Genomic DNA, 19,689 nt, shown 5'->3' with positions numbered 1-19,689 from the left:
GAGGCGACTACCAAAGTGAATGGAGGGGGAGGTCGGGACAGTGCGGCGCAAGGGACAGCCACACTGCGCAGAAGTGCTGGACGTGATAGCGCGACGGACGCGGCAGAGACTTGGAGAGTGTGAAGTGGTTTGCGCGTGTTCGCGGCAGATAGAAATACCGACTTGTGCACTTGTGAGATTTCCGTGGTTTCTACAGTGAAGACGTAGTGTGCGTTTGGAAGTGAATATCTCGCGAGCTGTGTTGTTGTTCATAACTAATTACGTGCAGTAGGAATCTATTCTTTCCCTGTTATTCAACTTATATTTTATTTAATTGCTGGACCACCGACACCAATAAGTATTTTGCATAAATATACCACATTCTCAAAAGTACTTCTACCATCGTGCTCATCATTTAAAGTCATTAACATAGTTAACCAAGTTTTGCTATTTGGGGAGCAAAATAACTGATGATGGTCGAAGTAGAGAGGATATAAAATGTAGACTGGCAATGGTAAGGAAAGCGTTTCTGAAGAAGAGAAAGTTGTTAACATTGAGTATAGATTTAAGTGTGAGGAAGTCGTTTCTGAAAGTATATGTGTGGAGTGTAGCCATGTATGGAAGTGAAACATGGACCATAAATAGTTTAGACAAGAAGAGAATAGAAGCTTTCGAACTGCGGTACTACAGAAGAATGCTGAAGATTAGATGGGTAGATCACATAACTAATGAGGAGGTATTGAACAGAATTGGGGAGAAGACTAGTTTGTGGCACAACTTGACTAGAAGAAGGGATCGGTTGGTAGGACATGTTCTGATGTTCTGAGGCATCAAGGGATCACTAATTTAGTACTGGAGGGCAGCGTGGAGGGTAAAAATCGTAGAGGGAGACCAAGAAATGAATACACTAAGCAGATTCAGAAGGATGTAGGCTCCAGTAGGTACTGGGAGGTGAAGCTTGCACAGGATAGAATAGCATGGAGAGCTGCATCAAACCAGTCTCAGGACTGAAGACCACAACAACAACATAGTACCTGCAGATTTTATTTAATTGCAATCTTTCTTTTATAAATTTCTACATTACATTCGCAATTGCTGAGTGATAGCAACCTTTGACCATCTGATTCACATGTATATTCATATTGTATACTGTAGACTCAGCAGTATTTGGTTTGTAATGTGGCAGCTACGTATCCAGCCCCTAGACAACAAAACCAGCCAAAACTTTTTATATTTCAACTCTGAGTCTGTGGGTACGTAGTTGAGAGCCGCAACACCTCATTTATTAATTGGAGGCACGCACTATTAGAGAGTGTGAAACGAGAGGTACTATTAACTGTGGAATTGGCAGAACATCTGTTGGAATGCAGTTTGTTGGTGATCCAAAATCTCAGCATTGATGTAATATTTGGGACTAATTCCTTGTGCAATTACCAAATAGGGGGTTCAACATTCTGTGTTGGATTCATTATGTGGTGATAATGGTTACCTCAGCTGTCTGTCTCATTTTTCATATTTCCTTGAGGCAGTCAAACTCTTCTCCTACCCTATCTGTAGTTTATAAGCGAATCGGAACCATTCTATCTTCGACTTTCTTGTAATTTTGTGCTGTAGGATACTTCAGTAGAAGAATATTTTAGAAAAGTTTAAAAAAAATGGTTCAAATGGCTCTGAGCACTATGGGACTTAACATCTATGGTCATCAGTTCCCTAGAACTTAGAACTACTTAAACCTAACTAACCTAAGGACAGCACACAACACCCAGTCATCACGAGGCAGAGAAAATCCCTGACCCCACCGGGAATCGAATCCGGGAACCCGGGCATGGGAAGCGAGAACGCTACCACACAACCACGAGCTGTGGACTTTAGAAAAGGTTTCTCCAGTATTATTTATATATTTTATATTATGTTAGTGATAAGTAAGGGAGTAAGAGGGTGGAAGAAAGTAAATTGATATCATGATTAAAGAATTTTTGTCAAACAAAGAGGTAAGGTAAACTGAAATGAAAGGTGTCAGCATGTATGGAAGAAAATTAATGTCTGAAGTAATAAGCTCATTAGTGCAGCAGCAGAGGCAATAGGAGCAAAAAAAACCATCTTGAATACTAGATCTTAATATTAACTGTGGTATAATAGAAGGGTTTGTGTTCAGTGCAATCAGTATATGTGAGATAACTGTCTAACTGTGTCGTGATACAGTATTTTCTAACATTAAGGAATTACAACTTTTTAACAAAGTTGCCTGGAGTAACGTGTGTGGAATGTGTTAGCAAGATTTGTATGTATATTGCCCTTCAGGCTACGATACAGTGAAATAAGTGATGATTTTTGTCTGATCGGTAATGAGAGTTAAGTTTGCCTTAGCATAAGGATCTGTTACTGTGGAGTGTTTTTCAGTAGAGTTAATTTTGCATTAGATAAGCAGAGCAGGTGTTTATTTATTAGATAATGAAATAAGAAAATAATGAATAATGTTAGGATCTTAATGGTTAGGGAGCCTGTCTCTGCAGTAGGGACATTTTTTGAGAATGCACTCCACTAGCAAACAAGGTAAGAAATATAAATAAAATAATGGAGCTGATAGCCAAGATTGAGCAATGCAGAAGATGACTGTATACAAACAAATGTGGTGTAACTGTAATGATGACCTAATTGTGAACTAGGCAACATTGGGTACTGGTTATATTGTGCAATTCATGACACTACAGCTGGGAATAAGAACTTAACAGAAGCAGCAATATTTGAGTGAAGTACAAGTAATCTAATGCTGCGTCATTGGATCTGTATGTTATCTGAAAACTTCTATTTGTGCTCTGAGGAATTATGAGCTTAAAGTGGCAATACTGGAATGAAGAACAATAAGTTTGCTGATTAACTGATAACTGTGGTGCTTGACTGATGTGGATATTTGTGACAGGTCAATTGTTTGGTAAGATTTTGTAAGGATTTAATTTCCTGTTTCAATTAGAGTAGTACTCAAAGTGGAGAAGTAGGGCAATGATTTGGTACAATTTCCATCCCCTCAATCTTAATCTGAATTGTAATTAAGTTATGTGATGGTGACTCTAATCTTTTTTCATAATGTAATGATTAGCAAATCTGTGCTACTGCTCATCTTGAGTTTTTACTGGAGGCAATGGACATCTTGAGTTTTTGCTATTTAGCAAATGGAAAAGAAACCAAAATCTTTCAAGTTTAACCAGTTTGAGACGGTTATGGCTTAGAGTAATGTTTTGTAGTGTAACGTGCATTTGATTTTAAAAATTTCTCTAGTCCACACCTTTTGTACTATAGTCAAATTTAGTGCTAGTTATTGTAATGTTATGAGATCTATGTCTTTATTTATGATGTAATTTTCCATTAGTGTTAAACTTATCTTTTCTTAGTTAGAAGTAAAAGTAAGTGTACTAAAGTAGGGTATTTTGTCTCTCTCTCTCTCTTTTTTTTTTCCATGTACTGTGGCGGAGGAGAACCATCTCCAAGGAAACAGATAGCAGTGCATTTCCTCATTAACTGCCACTTGGATCTATTGAAGGCGGGAACAACTTGGTGATAAAATGTGTAAAAGCTCATTGAGAAAGTGCTTGTGAAAATTACTAAACATTGAACAAGTGAAATTTTTTGTCCAAACATGAACTGCAATGTACAGTTTGCTACTTTTGAGGATTAATTTTTTGTTAAACAAGACAGGACTTGTCTAAAATGATACGTATCTTTAAAGCTAATCTTCACTTAACCGAAAAATGACATCACAAATTATGACAATGCATGATGATGATGCGTAATTAAAAGTATAAATTGTGGACTTTAGTGCAAATGTACAATATGCTGTTTGTAAATATTCTGTGTGGAGATTTTTGTATGCCCAGTTCATGTAAGTATAGATATGAAAAGTATATGTGCTATGCTTTTTTATAGGATTTCTTATGTAATATTTTTTGTGTGGATTTTAAACCCAATTTCTGGTGTCACTTGTGGTCATTGAATTGCCCAGTTAGCCATTTGCATTATCTGTCTGGTCAATCCAATGAGGGGAGGATGTGACGATGCAAGCTGGGATATTTTTACTTCCCCTCTTGTTTTGCCATCTGCTTCCTTAAAATTCATTTTTTCTCTTTTAAGATCCATGTGTATAATCTGCATTTCCATATAAGAGAAAGGTTGGCCCTCAGTTTTAAAGAATATAACAGCTGATCTCATTTTGTGCTTAGTTTTATGTATGTAATTGATTTTATAATTTATTTTGACCTTACTTGTTAGTATCTTTCATTATAGGGTGAAATCATTAATTGTTTCATAACTTAATTCTATTGTTGATGTATATAAACAAATATAAATTCTATACTAATTATAAACATTTGGAACACGAAATAATAGTAATATTAAAGTATCTATTTAGCTCTATTCGAAAACATGTTAGCAAGTTCTTTTCAGTTTTGTCAAAAGTATTATTTGTATAACTATATTTGTTTATTACATGATTTAAACAAATAATTCAACTTAACCCTTGCAGTAGAAGAAACTATTAAAAAGATGGAATTAGTTCGATGCATTCAGTTAATTTTATGAGTTAAGTTTTAATTGTAATTTCTATAAATTTAACTTCAAACAGTGTGTAGTTTAGGCCCCTATTATTTTAAGGATATATAAGGGCCCAATTTTTGGTCATGAGACAGTCATTCCACGGCCAAGTTTCGGACGAGAAACCTATGTTGTTTAGAAAGACAACAATGCATCAACTTAACAGTGGAATAAGTGTTACTCCAATAGGCTGTGTATTAAAGCAATGACAGTGTCTGTTCCATAAGTACCTGATTATTCCGAAAGAACTGTGAATCATGTGGTTATGTTTTTACTGCTTGTAGATGTTCAACAGTCAACTATTGAAGCAGTATGTGTCTGTTTGCCTGGAGACTATTGATGAGGCCTATGGAAAGTTAAACAATAGTGTGTTGGTCATATTAACTGTGTATTTGGGGGGGGGGGGGCTGTGAAAAGTGAAAGTAAACACCAGTGAAACGCAACTGAACTGTGCAAGTGTAGGCTTCACTATTTACCATAGTCAGTGCACAAATTACAAACCCATTTTTCAGCCACTGTAGCAATGCAGTACGTCAATACTGAGGACAATAAATGAAGAAAATAAAGCAGGCAAACCGCTACACACTCCATATGTGATTGGAGTGGGAGAAATACCACTTGCCATGTGTATCAGAGCTGTTTGTAGAGTGTGTCCGTCAATGTTGATTTAGATCAGATTGTGCTTCAGAGAAATTTACTAGCATGCAAGACAGTCTTTGAAGGTAGGCCAAAGAAAGGCGCATTCACATTTTTAATATCTGTAAATTTGGCAAAAGCTCTCGACTATGTAGGATGGGATACTCAGGAAGTAGAAGGGATAAAATGTAGGAAATGAAAGCTTATCCACAACTTCTGCAGAAACTATACTGCAACCATAGGAATTGAGGGAGATGTGAAAGGGACTGTAATAGTATTGTAGTCGATCCCCCATGTTATTCAATCTGTACTCTGAGCAAGCAGTGAATGAATCCATAAAAAAATTCGGTATGGAAGTTATAGAGAAGAAATAAACACTTTAACTATTACTAATGACATTATCTATTTGGGCTACAAAATAACTGAGATATTAAATTAAGTCTTACAGCAGAAAAAAAAATCTCTTCTGAAAAAGAAAATATTTGGAGTATAATTTTAAATGTTAGGAAGTCCTTTCTGGAAGTATTTATCTGGGGCATATATTTCTGAGAAAAAAAAGTGTGGACTACAAATTGTAAACTGTACAGACAAGCAGAGAATAGATGCATTTGAAATGTACTGCTACAGAAGAATAGATAGGATAACAAATGAACAGGTACTGAATTGAACTGCAGGGAAAAGAACTATATGAAATTACTTGATGCGAAGAATGGACCGTTTGGTGTAGCAAGAAAGAGATATGTACCAGTCAGATTAACTTGAAGAGCAGCATCAAACCTTTCTTCAACCTCAGGTTAACAACAACAACAACAATTATTAAAGTTCCACCTTCTATTTGTGCTTTCACATGCCATAAATTATCATAAGGAAATTAGCAGAAAACACACTACTTTGAAATAAGCAGCTGCTCAATCAAATTATACTAAGTAGTTGCTGTTTCTCTACTACAGTTGCTTAGTCTTAAATTATTTGATGAAACTGATAATTGACAGAGAATAATAGTTACTTGCATGCTGTAAAAACAGAGGCCTCATATTGGTCACAGTAATCTGTAGTCTTTAATGTAGATAATCAGATAATTTGTAGGTGGTGTAGATTTTCTGTCGAATTTGCATCATTCTCAATGTCTTATTTTGTCCACTTGTTGTTTAAACAGAACACCCACTCAGAGCTCCAGACTGAGAGTCAAATGTTTAATATTACAATATTTTTGTTGTTATTTTCTCTCTATATTTCTCAGAAATGTGCAGCAGTCCTTAACTCTGAAATCAGGTTTGAGCCTAGACCTTCCATTAAAAGTGTTTTATATAACGACGATGATTCTTGTATGAACAAATTACTAATAGTAATGTGGTGAGTTTATAAGCAGCTACATGTTTACTTTGTATACCACTATAAATAAATCCTCAGCATAGGTGGAGCAGTGTGCTTTAATTAAATTGCTCTACTTATTACAGTTTCCAAGTACAGAAATCCATGTTGTCCCTGCAGGTTTTCTAATGCTACCTATATTTCTTTCATTACCTCATCCTCTTAATCTTTTCTAACCTTTGGCAATCTGATTCACATTTATAGCACAAAGAGAGAGGACAAAAAGTAAATCTGTTAAAATAGTATTTGCTGTAGTTTCAAATGCAAAATAAGGTGTTATGCCAAAAATAAATAAAATGTACTCATACTTTACAACTTTATTTTGATTACAAATCCCAAATCCAAATTATGGTTACTATACAGATTGTACACAAGCATCAACGAAGCTAGTAAATAACTATATTATAAAATGGTTCACATTCAAGAAAAAAATTCTTAAAAAAATATCTTTGGGACAGAACACTTTCCTGGGCTAAAATCTGAAAAATAAAGTGATATATTATTCTATTTTGTATTGCTCCTCTTCTTGTACTGGATTTGTCGAAGCACTACAAATGGAATTGTGTAATATATTAAAATATATTCCAAACATGCATAACACATTTGTTGCATTTTAACTTTGGCAGCTACACCAATAAGGTACAGAGGAGATCTTCTCACAACTAATTTCTTAAGCACCTCTTATAGTATTATGCCTATTAAAATTCTTCATATATGTATATATACTTTTTCAGGAGACTAATCTAATATGTTGAGTCAACATACAAAGACTGGATTGTAATGAAAAATCAACAGATATTTATCAGAGCATAAAAAATAATTCTGTTAATACTTGACAGGAAGAACAGCAACTTTATAAGAATGCCCATACTTTACAATCTAGGGTGAAATTTACGAATTAGTTAACATTTAGGAAATTTCTGGTAGCCAGATGGTCTAAGTAAACAATATTAATCAAATGCATATAGGCCTACTTTTCAATAACTTACATGCATAGTGACTGTGGTGCCAGAAGTTTTTCATGTACAGTTTTATAGCCTACCTCGAGAAGAGAGTCGTGTAACTGGATGTCACTTTTTAGTACTGTGTGTTGTATATATGTGAACTGGGAACAATGATAGTGTTACAATAAAAGGTTATTGTCAGTTTCCTGATAGATCAGTAGTACCAGTAATGGAAGACAGCCTACCTTTTGTTACTGTATTATGCTATTAACAGCAAGAATTTATTGTATGCGAGGTGATGAGCAGAGTTAATAGAAAGGAAATTTAATAACACAAGACTAGCAGGATGTAATACTAATCATAAAGGTTTGAGTATTACACATAATTTGCCAGTTCATATATGTACACTGGGTACTGTAGAAGAATTCTAAACTGCAAACACTTATAATATCTCCTGTTGTGGGATGTTTTGCGGCTTTCACATTTTAAAGTGTAGGTATGCTACAGATTTCCAGGAACTATCATTTGACCAAAAGTAAATTCACAAAAATCAGAAGATGCTGTTTCTTTTCTTTCTTCAGTCTCTTTTTTTGCATACAAAAAAGTACATCACATAAAAATATCTATATGACATTCAAAAACTGCAATGTTTGCTGGACACCTATAAATTGCATAAAGTATTGTCTGAAAGCCACCACTTTTATTCATAGTCGCTTCAGACACAAAGAACAGGTATAGTTTGTAAGAGAGGGACATATCTCACTCTTAATTTAAGCTGTTAATGGTAAATTTCTATACAATTACAGTCAGATGATATTAAAACATGAAGCACTATTATAATAGTCTTGTCCTTCACACAACCAAAATGAAGTTAAAAATTTAAACTGATGACACATGTGTAGCTTATTTTCAGTCACAGAAGAATTAAATTTTTGAAATGTTACATAGGTAGCACGTATTTCCATTGCCAAAATTTGTTTAAGCACAGTGAAATGGTATGTAAAGACTTTCTGCTCACTTGCAAGCATGAAGGTAGTACTCTGTTTCTGTCTTGTATTATCCTAGAGGACCTCCTCACTATGAATCAATTGGAATGAAAGTAAATCTAATCTAATCTAAACAGTTTACTAAGTTAGAAGCCTCCATCCTCTGGCATCTTTTTGAGGTGTGGGAGAGGATGTGGGTATTAAAATGAATAATAAAAAACAACTTATTACATTCTTCAACAGAAATAATCTGTCATAGCTTTTCAGTGTTTACATATAAAGAATGTATTTCAGTGGTTGAAGATAGAATATTAAACATATCATTATAAAAAGCAGCACCTTGTGACAACTGAAATTTGCATTCAGTGAAGAACAGAACAACATGGGCATTCTAATATGTACTTCCAAAGGCACCTGCACAGATGGAGTCTTTCATGTCATGCTGCCACTACTGAGTGTCTATTAAAAATAATTATGCTTAAATAGCTAAATTATGTATAATATCATTACTGTATTGTTGAACATTCTGATAGTTTGTTGGGAGTAGATTAATATTTATCATGTCACATTCAGGTGCATCTAAGGAAATATGAAGAGAGAAACAGCAAGAGCAATAACATCGTAATGAAATGTCCTACTGTCTTTGTCAGACACCTTTGGTGAGGTTACTATAGTTTTGTGGGCCTTACTTCATAATAATAAAAATAATAATAAGAGACAATACCAACAGCTGTTCAATTTATTTCATGTTTCAGTCTTAGTTGAAGACAATCTGAAGACTTTTTATAAAAAATTGAGTATGGACTTTGTCTGCAACACAGATTTTCTTTCCTCATTTTCACATTCAAAAGCAGATCTGTGACTGGCATAGTTAAATGGAATTTATAACTACAGAAGTGTGTGTTACTGCTTGATAATTTTATTAACGTTTCAGACAGTATTGTTCATTGCTTGCTGTGTGTATTGGGACTAATGGCCACTTTGTGACACAATTGTCTGCTTCTAAAATCTGAAAAAAGTGCCACAAAGTGCTTTGATCATTTTTGTAACATTAACGTTCACGATTTTTACGTGCTGAATAATGACAATTCTGAGGCGTGATAAATTATTTACAAGTTAGTAACATATTTATATCATAGCTCTTAATTGTGAAATGCTCATCTGTCTTGTTGCTATACATTTTATTAACCACAGAATTCAGAATACAAAATGACCTGGAAGCATACACTCACAAATGAGTTGTACCAAAGGGAGTGGGGGGGGGGGTGGTCGGGGTGGGGGGGGGGGGGGGGGGGAGGTGGAGGAGGAGGGTGAAGTGCCAACCCAATAAAATCTTGTACTTTCAGAGTTTTCTAATTAATATCAAACAGCCAATCAGTGCTGTTAATTTATTGCAGCTGAGATTTGTTAGAGTGGCTATTTTCTGCCCACTATAAAACATTTGTTCGTCCCTAGTAAGCAAAAAACCTTTCATGCTGCGGTGTGTAGAAACCTTATTGACAAGAGGCATTTCTGAGAGCAGATTGATAGTTTAAATGTTTTTCCAAAGCAAGGTCCCAAAAATTGTAAAGTTGCAGCAGAAACTAACAAAAATTAAGGGCTATATTATTAATAAAAATGTTATTTGATACAGTGTACAGAAAATAATATCTAGTGAGCCAGAAAACTGGCACATGCAGTATGAATGTTGGCAAAATGTTCAAAAACTGCAGTGCAACTGTAATTTTTTAATCAATGCAAAAAACAGTGACAGGAATGGAAAATGAAAATTTATATAGAACCCAAAAGATACACAAATAATGATCCATAAATCAAAGTTTCTCTAATAATTTATAATTGCCTTAACACATTGATTGCCATAAGGCCTCGGGTGGTGCAGCAGAACTGCCTGCTGTGGCCACTGGCAGCCACACATCTGTTATGATGCTTTTTAAATTAAAGCAAAATGTATCTGGGTTAACAAATATCTACAACATTCCAATCCTAAAACAGCTGCTTGTTGCCTATAAAGGAACACACGTGATAACAGTCATAGCTTAAAGAAAATTGTAATGTCTTTGAGTTGCATGAAAAAGAAACAGAGGACATAAGGACAAGCCCTGTCTAACGTAGAATTACCAACATAAAATCTTGTATATTAACACACATGTAGAAGCAATGAACATGTGTGTCCTCAGCAAGCAGAAGCGTGATAAGAATATCAGGAAAAATAACCAATGGGAAAAATGTAATTTGAATAGATTATGTTGTCAACTGCAAATAGTGCACTGTGGTTATTTTCTGGAGAAAATCTGTGGGTATCTTATGTGAAAAGACAGATTGTGGATAAACACCTGAACATAGATGGTGCTGATCGACCTCACGTAGATTTCTAATCGAGACTAAATCTTTCATTGTGCTTCAGTGTATAAGTGGATTGAAATGTTCTGAACTATTAAAAGGTATATTAGACTAGAACTTGAATCTGGACTTGTACCTTTCACAAATAATATTCTTATAGACTTTAATGCCACAAAAGCCTCATTGTTCAGTCAAAGCTTCAAACGACAAAACAGGCCTGGAAACACCCCCCACCCCACCCCCAACCCATCTGCTCTTTTGTTTCACAAAGAGTCCAATCTAAAGTCCTAGTCTGGTATGCATTTTTAAACTGTCAGAAAGCTTCATCTCTACCAGTTTTTTGTCACTGTATTTTTATTTAGATGTGGTGCTCTAACAGTATGGATGACAGCCAGGTCACTATGACATAATGAGACAGGGGAGTCACAGGAAGAATATTTTATTTGCCATACAAAATTAGATGGCTGAAGCTTATGAAAATGTACCGTAATCTCAAACCTTTATGACAATAAAACTGCATATTTCATCAAGTGTTGACATCAACTTTACCACAATTAATTCCAGTCTCAGTTAAAACTTTGCAGTAAGTAATGGCTTTCTGAGTGTAAATTTTTGCTTGTTTATTGTGACTCTATTTTTTCCATCTACTTTCTTCTTCTCTTTTTTTTTTGTATTATCTGAATTTCATGTCTCATGGATCACATCACAGCATATTTTTTTTCGAGGCTCAATTAGCAGTGTGACACAAATTTTTTTCTCATTAAGCTTCACTTCAGTGGTTCACCCAAAGCCAAGTGAGAGGTTCATTCTAGGAAAATTAGATTTATAGTAAATATCAGCATCACAAATCATATTTCTAGCTGCCTTATCACTGAATTTGAATTACTTCCTTGCTTGGAGATCATGTGGGTGAGAGTAAAACAATGAGGGCAAACTATAGAATTATTGGACCATAACAAAGAGGAGCTATTACAGTTTGCGTAGTTCTTATTCTGTCTGCGAGTACATGTCACACTTCAAAACATTTCACACAGTCTTCACAGCTCTCTAATAGAAGAGCCACCATCCGTACAGTGTCAGAGGAGCAGCCATAGAACCAGGAACTGTACTCGCTGCCAGGTACGATCAGCGCCGCTGGGATTCCACAGGCGGTGGAGGACACCGGGATCAGGAGATGGTGCAGTTCTTGTCCTTGTCATCAGCGGCACCACTCTTCTTTGTAGGTGACTTGGGGGCTGCAGACGAAGCTTGCTGCTGACGGCGGGCGCACGCCAGTGCATCATTGGGCACGTACGAGATGCGGACACCACCGTAGGCGCGCCTCGGTGGCAGCTCGTAGGCGTATTCGTCACTGCTGGAGCTAGAGGAGCAGGTGGAGCAGTAACTGTCTGCATCGTCACGGTCTGCTGACGATGACGGCGGAAGTGGGAAGCGTGCAGCGCTGCCACTGGGCACGTGGCTCTCAGAGTTGGTCTTGCGCGGCCCGCGCGCCCTCCGTGAGTCTTCGTAGCCGTAGCTGTAGTCACGATCCCGGTCACGGTAGCGCGACCTGCCCGAGTAGCTCCTGCTGCGTGGGAACGTCGTCCGGTGCCGGCTCGGGGATGACGACAGTGTTGCCGACGCCGACACGCTGGAAACTGCAGCAGCGCCCTCTTCTGCATCGTCAATGTCGCGATCGATATCGTCGTGCCTGTCACCCTGGAAACGCACGCTTAGCTGACCCTTGCTTGCCTTGCCCTGCCGCCGTGAGGGTGAAGCCGGTTGCTGTGGTAGTGGTGATTGCTGCTGCTGCTGCTGCTGGGGTAATGGGAAGTGGTGATGGTGAGGTGGGGGTGGTGTGGGCCTACGTGGCAGAATGTCAGGCGTAGCCTCGGGGAGTGGGGTGGTTGGCACGGGTGAGCTCTGCTGCGGTGCAGGTGTGGGCAGGGGTGGAGGAGGCGGTGCTGGGGGCGGTGGTGGCTTCCACGCGTCCAGGCTGAGGCTGAGTTCGGCCAAGTGCAGTGGCTCACGGCTACGGTCGCGTGCGTGCAACAGCCTCTCCAGATCGGGGTTGCAGCCAGCGGGCTGCGCATCCATTGGACTCGCTGTCATGCTGCCAGGCCCCGAGGATCCACCACCGTGCTCCGAAAGCAGCCGCTCGAGGTTACGCTCCAGTAACACACGGTCCAGCCCCTTCCCTGCACAAAAGACAAGGTGTTTCTTCATTTAGCTTTCAATGTGGAACAGAGGCAGCACAGTTAAACATTACAATAAACTCACCAAACATTATGTTTGTCACACGCTGGGCCCTTTGAAGCATTGTATACGGTTAAATTCGTGGACTCATCGAACAATTCATATGAAAAACTGCTTGCTTTATTGATTTGTGACATCTTAGAAACAATAGATGTGGGTGAACAGGTAAATTCTGCCAGCCAGGATTTACAAAATACATTTAAAGCTGCACTGCATCATCAATTGCTAATCAAAACATGATTATACAGAGTAGCTTTATAAATACATGACTGACTGTGGACTGTTTGACTAATAAAACCCAATATGTGATACCAGACAATGAATGTCCCGCAGAAATGAAAATAACTTGTGGTGCTCCTAAATCATGTAATAGGACATCTATTGTTTTCAGAGTATGAAAACAATTTATCAGACAGGATCATCAGCACCATGAGATTATTCGCTGATGCTGCTGCAATCTACAAGCAAATACGAGGGTAATGCCAAAAGAAAAGTCCTATTTTTTTATAAGTACATAGACCTGTTTATTTCTACAATGGTTTACATCAGTTTACAGCTTGAACATTTAGCTATTTTTCAACACAATTGCCATTTCTGTCGATGCATTTTTGTAGACGATGTGGCATATTTTGTATGCCCATGTCATACCAGCTCACTGCCATGCTGTTCACCTTGTCGTCGGTGCTGAATCGCTTTCTGGCCAAACGTCCTTTTAACTTGTGGAGCAGATGACAGTCACTGGCCACCAAGTCAGGACTATAGGGTGGGTGGGTGATTATGTTCCACTGAAACTGTTCCAGGACAACAACGGTTTGCCGAGCAATGTGTGGGCGAGCGTTGTCATGGAAATGTGTACACCCTTGCTCAACATTCCTCTTGTCCGGTTCTGAATTCACTGTTTGAGATTTTGCAGAGTCTCATAGCACCTGTCAGCATTAATTGTGGTCCCAGTGGGCACAAAGTTGGCCAACAATACCCCTTTCTGATCGCAAAGAACAGTTGTCATGACTTTACCGGCAGACTGTATTTGTCTTAATTTCCATGGCTTTGGCGAAGAAGGATGCCACCACTGATGTGACTGTTGCTTGGTCTCAGGTGTAAAGTGGTACGCCCAGGTTTCGTCACCCATGACAATTGAGTCCAGAAAGTTGTTCTGTTCGGCTGCAAGGCGGTGAAGAAACGCGCGAGAAGCATCAACTTATTGCCGCATGTGGTCCTCAATCAGCATGTGTGGCACCCATCTTGCACACACCTTCTGATAGTCCAATGTTTCCATTAAAATTCTGTGAGCGGTGTTCCAGGAAACCTCAGGAACCAGCATGCAGAGATCATCCAGGGTGATCCTCCAATCTTCACGCGTGCTTTGCTCAACCTTCGACACTGTCTCCTCATAAATTGACGGTCTCCCGTTCCTACCATCTGCAAACTCTCTACACCACTTAGGAACATTTTTGAAGTCCATGCATGAATCACTATATACTTCTGTCAATTGCTGATGGATTTCAATTGGCGCAGTGCCTTTTGCGTTCAAAAACCGAATAACTGCACACAATCGCACTTGGTGGTAACATCCAACAGGAGCTCCATTCTCAACGGCTGCCAAGCCAAGACTGAGTGACTCAGCAAGGTGTGCACATGTTTACACACAGCGCGTGAAGCACTCTTCATAATAGTGTGACCAACTGCAACACAAACAGAGCTGGCAGCTGTGGCTGAACGGTTCTAGGCACTTCAGTCTGGTACCGCGCGACCGCTGGTTCAAATCCTGCTTCAGGCATGGATGTGTGTGATGTCCTTAGGTTAGTTAGGTTTAAGTAGGTCTAAGTTCTAGGGGACTGATGACCACAGCAGTTGAGTCCCATAGTGCTCAGAGCCATTTGAACCATTTTTGAGCCACACAAACAGAGTTCTGTACGTATAAAAAAAATAGGAGATCTTACTTTTGGGATTACCCTCATATAACCATTGGACGATCAGAAAGAACTATAGTAAGACTGGGACAAAATTTCTGTTTGGTGTAATGAATGGTAGTGGATTTAAATGTGGATAAATGTAAGATAATACCTTTAAAAAAAGAGAAAAACCCTTATAGTATATGTTTACAAGATTAGTGTGAACATCTTAAGCATGAAGCATTGCACAGATATAAAGGGGAAATACCAAGAAGCAATATGAAGTTGTATGTGTAGAATTGTACATGATCGGTAAATGGAAGATTTAGATTTGTTGGAAAGATTCTGGAAAAACATAGTGAACCCATAAAGGAAGTCACATACAAGATGCCAGTGCGATCAGTTTTGGAGTATTATTCAATGTTTGGAGTCCTTGTCAAACAGGCAAACGAATCCAGAGACATGTTGCTTGTATGGTAATAGATCAATATAGACCATATCAAAGTGTAATGGAAATGCTCGTGGATCTTACACAGGAATCCATTCTAAGAATGACGACGTAGTTCTCACAAATCCCTGTTGTGTAAATTTAGAGAGACTGTATTTGAAGAAGACTGTGTGACTATTATGTTGTCACCATTGTAGAGATAATGAGAATAATACACTAGAGATTAGGGCATGCACAGTGGCAAACAGTCATTTTTCACTTGTTCAGTACATGAAAGGAACAGGAAATAATGGTATACCATCCATTTTACAGTGGCTTGCAGAATATTCATGTATATGTGTATGCAGTTGACCAGTCATGTGGCCTTCCACCACTGACTAAATCATGGTAGTGAAGTAGTGTGTATGCACAAGTTAGCTGTAGGGAACTGCTGCAGTAAGCTGGATTGACGTGGACACATAACAGAATGGCAGATACAAGCTGTCATGTTTGGAAGTGCCCGTGACCACACGGTGGATGTAGTTGTCTTATTTACTTATGTATCAATGCAGATGGTGCATGGCATCTACAAGGAATAGTGTCACTTGCAGCCATGTAACTCAGTGTTAGAACAGTGACTGTAAAAAAATCCTATCCGACAGGGAGTGAAAACAAATGTCATACCACATCAATGACAGTCAGTTTCAAATCAAACAAGAATTTCTACTGTCAGTGAATGCAATTTCATACCAACCAGTTTTGGTGAACATTGTGAAGGGAAATGCATGCAGTGGACATTTGGGAGCAGCTATCTTGCAAAAGTGCTTTTCTCATAGTGGCACATAAGGCTGCATGTCTTCTACGGGCCATACAATGCAGACTAGATGGTAGTTAACAGGAGGCATGGAGTGTGGTGCAAAGAGTCACTGTTTTGTCTTTTTCAACTTATGCAGTGCATCCGAAACATGAAGACTAAAAGATGCAAGAAGGCAAACGTTACGTGTGCCAAATGTGGCAACCAAGGACACAAGCACACTGAGTGCACATCCACTGAGGCTTGCGACTGTGCATATCCTGGAAATACAATGGCCAAGTCTGCAACAAAATAAAAGGAGATGGTTGTCAAACCTTTAAAGTCCATAATTAAGATGTCACACTTATGCAATCAACTGTAGAGATAACCAATGGGAATGTTACATGGGTGACTGCATCCACTTATGCCCACTACAGCCATCAATTACAACCTTTTGCAAATGACTTCAGAGACCTAGCAATGTAAGACAGTGGAAAAACATTGGTAAATGATAAATGAATTCAAGATTCACCCCCTGGAACTCGGACAGAACATACAGCAGAGGACGCATAATCACCCACCTCAGTAGTATCAACTTTACACTAGCAAATAATGCAGCAGTGGGATACGTAACAAATTGAAGCATACATGACAATATAACCAGTAGTGGCTGCAATGTTATAACATACACACTAACATACACTCACTATACAACTACTGAAGCACACATCAGACACTTATTGTTCCATAAAGGAGACCGGAAGAAATTTACAGCAATGCGGTCTAGGAAAGATCAATGGAGGAATCGGTTACAGAGCACACAAACGTAACACAGGTAATACAACCTGCACAAAACACATTACCACTGATGGCAAAGAACAAAAAATACTCATCAAAACGATGGATGAGATTCGAACAAGATGCCAAACACAAACAAAAATGAGAGAGATGGAAGCATAAGGCTTGAGGCATTTAGACATACACAAGACCTATGCAGACAGACCCTATATAACACATGTATACAATACTGGAAATAAATTGTTACAACACAAACAGAGCAAAATATAAGGGATGAGCCACACAAAATACTGCCAGATAAGACAAAAACTGCAGTAGTTATGGGAATGCTAAAGTAGGCTAACGGCATGATTACGAGGGGACTGTAAGAATACAGTAGAGTTTCTATTGTTAAACTGCTCCCTGACGACACCATTGATACAGGCACATAATACCACACAACGCTAAGAGAAGACCTGCCCACACCATACAACACTGCCACTCTCACCTGTCCTTTTGTGCAAGAAGTGGTTGCACTAGCAGTTTCAGAGCTCAAAAACAAAAAAGCACCTGGACCAGATGGTACCCACTCAGAAACACTGAAAAAACTGGCACCGCACATCACCCCATTTCTAATAACGTTACTGAATTATGCCTTATGGCTGGACAGGGTATCTACAGTATGGAAAACCTTCCGATACAGTACACCTAGTGCCTGAACAGACCTATACGCCTCATAAATGCCCTAGCAAAGATTCATGGGAAGCTACCGTGTAAGTGTTTGCAAACCCACAGAGCTCTCAGGGGCATAAGCCAACGCCATTTCAGCTTTAGAACCAGCAAATCCATAGATGATGCCACAACCACACTCTACACATAGTTAATAACACAATGCAGAAATACGCCACGGCATAAATGTGTCGGCTGGAATCACTGGAGGAGTGCTTTTGAACCCTTACCTAATGCCAGACAAGTTGAATGTGCCCCTGTATCGTACGTTTCTTTGCAATACTTTTCCTGGTGCATTAGAAAACATTCCACTTGATGTTTGGCAACAGCTGCTGTTTCAGCATGATGGTGCACTATCACACTTTGCAATGATTGTGCGTAGCTATTTAAATGAAGTGCTTCCAGGGAAATGGATTGGTCAAGGAGGTCCAATGTTGTGGTCACCATGTTCCCCATTAATTAATCCACTAGATTTTTATTTGTGGGGACACTTAAAGGAATAAGTTTATAGTACTCCACCCATGAATACAAATGACTTAATAGCTGTCACGCACGCCGCTTCGGCTGTGGTGGATGTGGGTATGTCGTGGAGGGTCCACTAAAACATTATTAAGCAAGTGGTGAAGTGTTTGCAAATGGAAGGTGGTTACTTTGAACAACATCTCTAAAGTGAATATTGCTCATACATGTATGTCCATACTAGTTCTGCGAAGATAAGTCTGGATATCAAACATACAGAATGGTATTACTGCACCTAGTATATTGTGCAGTCTAGTGTAGCCCACACATTGTTTTTTTGTACCTCACTGGATACTGATTTACTTTCTATTGGCTTTATTTGTGTCATGGACAAAACTAAGTGGTCACTTACATATGTAAGAAATTTATATTATGTCTTAATGTTTAAATAAAGATAACAGTAACAGAAAGAAATATACAAGATCCTGCTTTGAGGAGGTGTAAATTAGATACAGTTTCATGATTTAAGTGAAAAAGAATGTTTGGCGCAAATGTAACACGAACATTGGTGAATCTGCATATTGTTCTCCCCACAGTTATGATTTCTCACCGAGCTAGTGGGACAACTCGAGCGCAGTGCAAAATTCGTGCTACTTGTGCTTGGCCACACTGCACATAGGTGCAGTGTTTGCCAGAGCTTCATTTTTTAAATCACATTTCTATTAAATGTACTGGCTGGACTAGGTTTTGCTACATAAATCTTTGTCTCGAATTGGAATGAGGAAATGCATGTCGAATGCCAAGAGCAGCATTTTCTCTTCAACCTTTATAACTACCGATAATTTTAACTATGTCCCTTGAGTCAAAGCGAGGTTGGGAGCCTGTATTTAGAGTCATTTTATAAGTGTTGCTGTGTGGAGAATTGATGTAGGTTGGCAGTTTCCAGAAGGATGTATAGAGTGATATGTCACATAATTTGTCACACACACAGTGCATCAGTAAGAGTGAGTGGAAAATAGCCACAGCCACGAATGGGGGCTGTGCAATGCTGTGGATGCTCCGAGAAAAAGACAAACGAATGTTTGAAAATACACTGCCAGAAAAAAATAGTAAATCCCTTTAGAGTTCTCCAATTTGGTCAAGATTTATTGTTGCAATAGTGCATACTGAGTACATGAAATGATAACATTTACAGATGAATAGCACAAGTGGTTCTGAGGTACCAGATATTGACCCATGCTGAAGCACTCGTATTAATACGTGGTGTAGCCTCCAAGGACGGCAATGCAGGTGCTGTCTGTGGCATCCAGTCGATCGTGGAGATGGTGAATACCATCCTGGGATATGTTATGCCACGCCTGCTCGGCCTGTTCACGTAGTTCTATGAGTCGGGAAGTCACACGAGTCACTCCTCGTCCCATCGTATTCCACATGTGCCCGACTGGAGACAAGTGCGGAAATTGTGCTGGCCAGGGAAGTTGCTGCGCATCTTGCAGAGCAAGTCGAGTTTGTCGGTCAGAGTGTGAGCAAGCATTAT

The 19,689-nt window shown here is 38.8% G+C and overlaps 1 protein-coding gene across 1 annotated transcript in view; it reads right to left on the bottom strand.

The window, feature by feature from the left end:
• Window positions 1-9,795: 9,795 nt before the first annotated feature.
• The window catches only part of LOC124799207 (protein prickle-like), an 84,979-nt gene continuing 75,085 nt past the window's right edge, over window positions 9,796-19,689 (bottom strand). Inside the window, exon 7 of the mRNA XM_047262742.1 lies at window positions 9,796-13,017. Coding sequence (XP_047118698.1) covers window positions 12,008-13,017 — 1,010 coding nt within the window. The 3' untranslated portion in view covers window positions 9,796-12,007. The remainder of the gene's footprint in view (window positions 13,018-19,689) is intronic.

This window comes from Schistocerca piceifrons, chromosome 5 (genome assembly GCF_021461385.2).
Source record: "Schistocerca piceifrons isolate TAMUIC-IGC-003096 chromosome 5, iqSchPice1.1, whole genome shotgun sequence".
Taxonomy (NCBI): domain Eukaryota; kingdom Metazoa; phylum Arthropoda; class Insecta; order Orthoptera; family Acrididae; genus Schistocerca; species Schistocerca piceifrons.
Note: the sequence above shows the minus strand (reverse complement) of the source record. Positions and strands in the feature narration are given on the sequence as shown.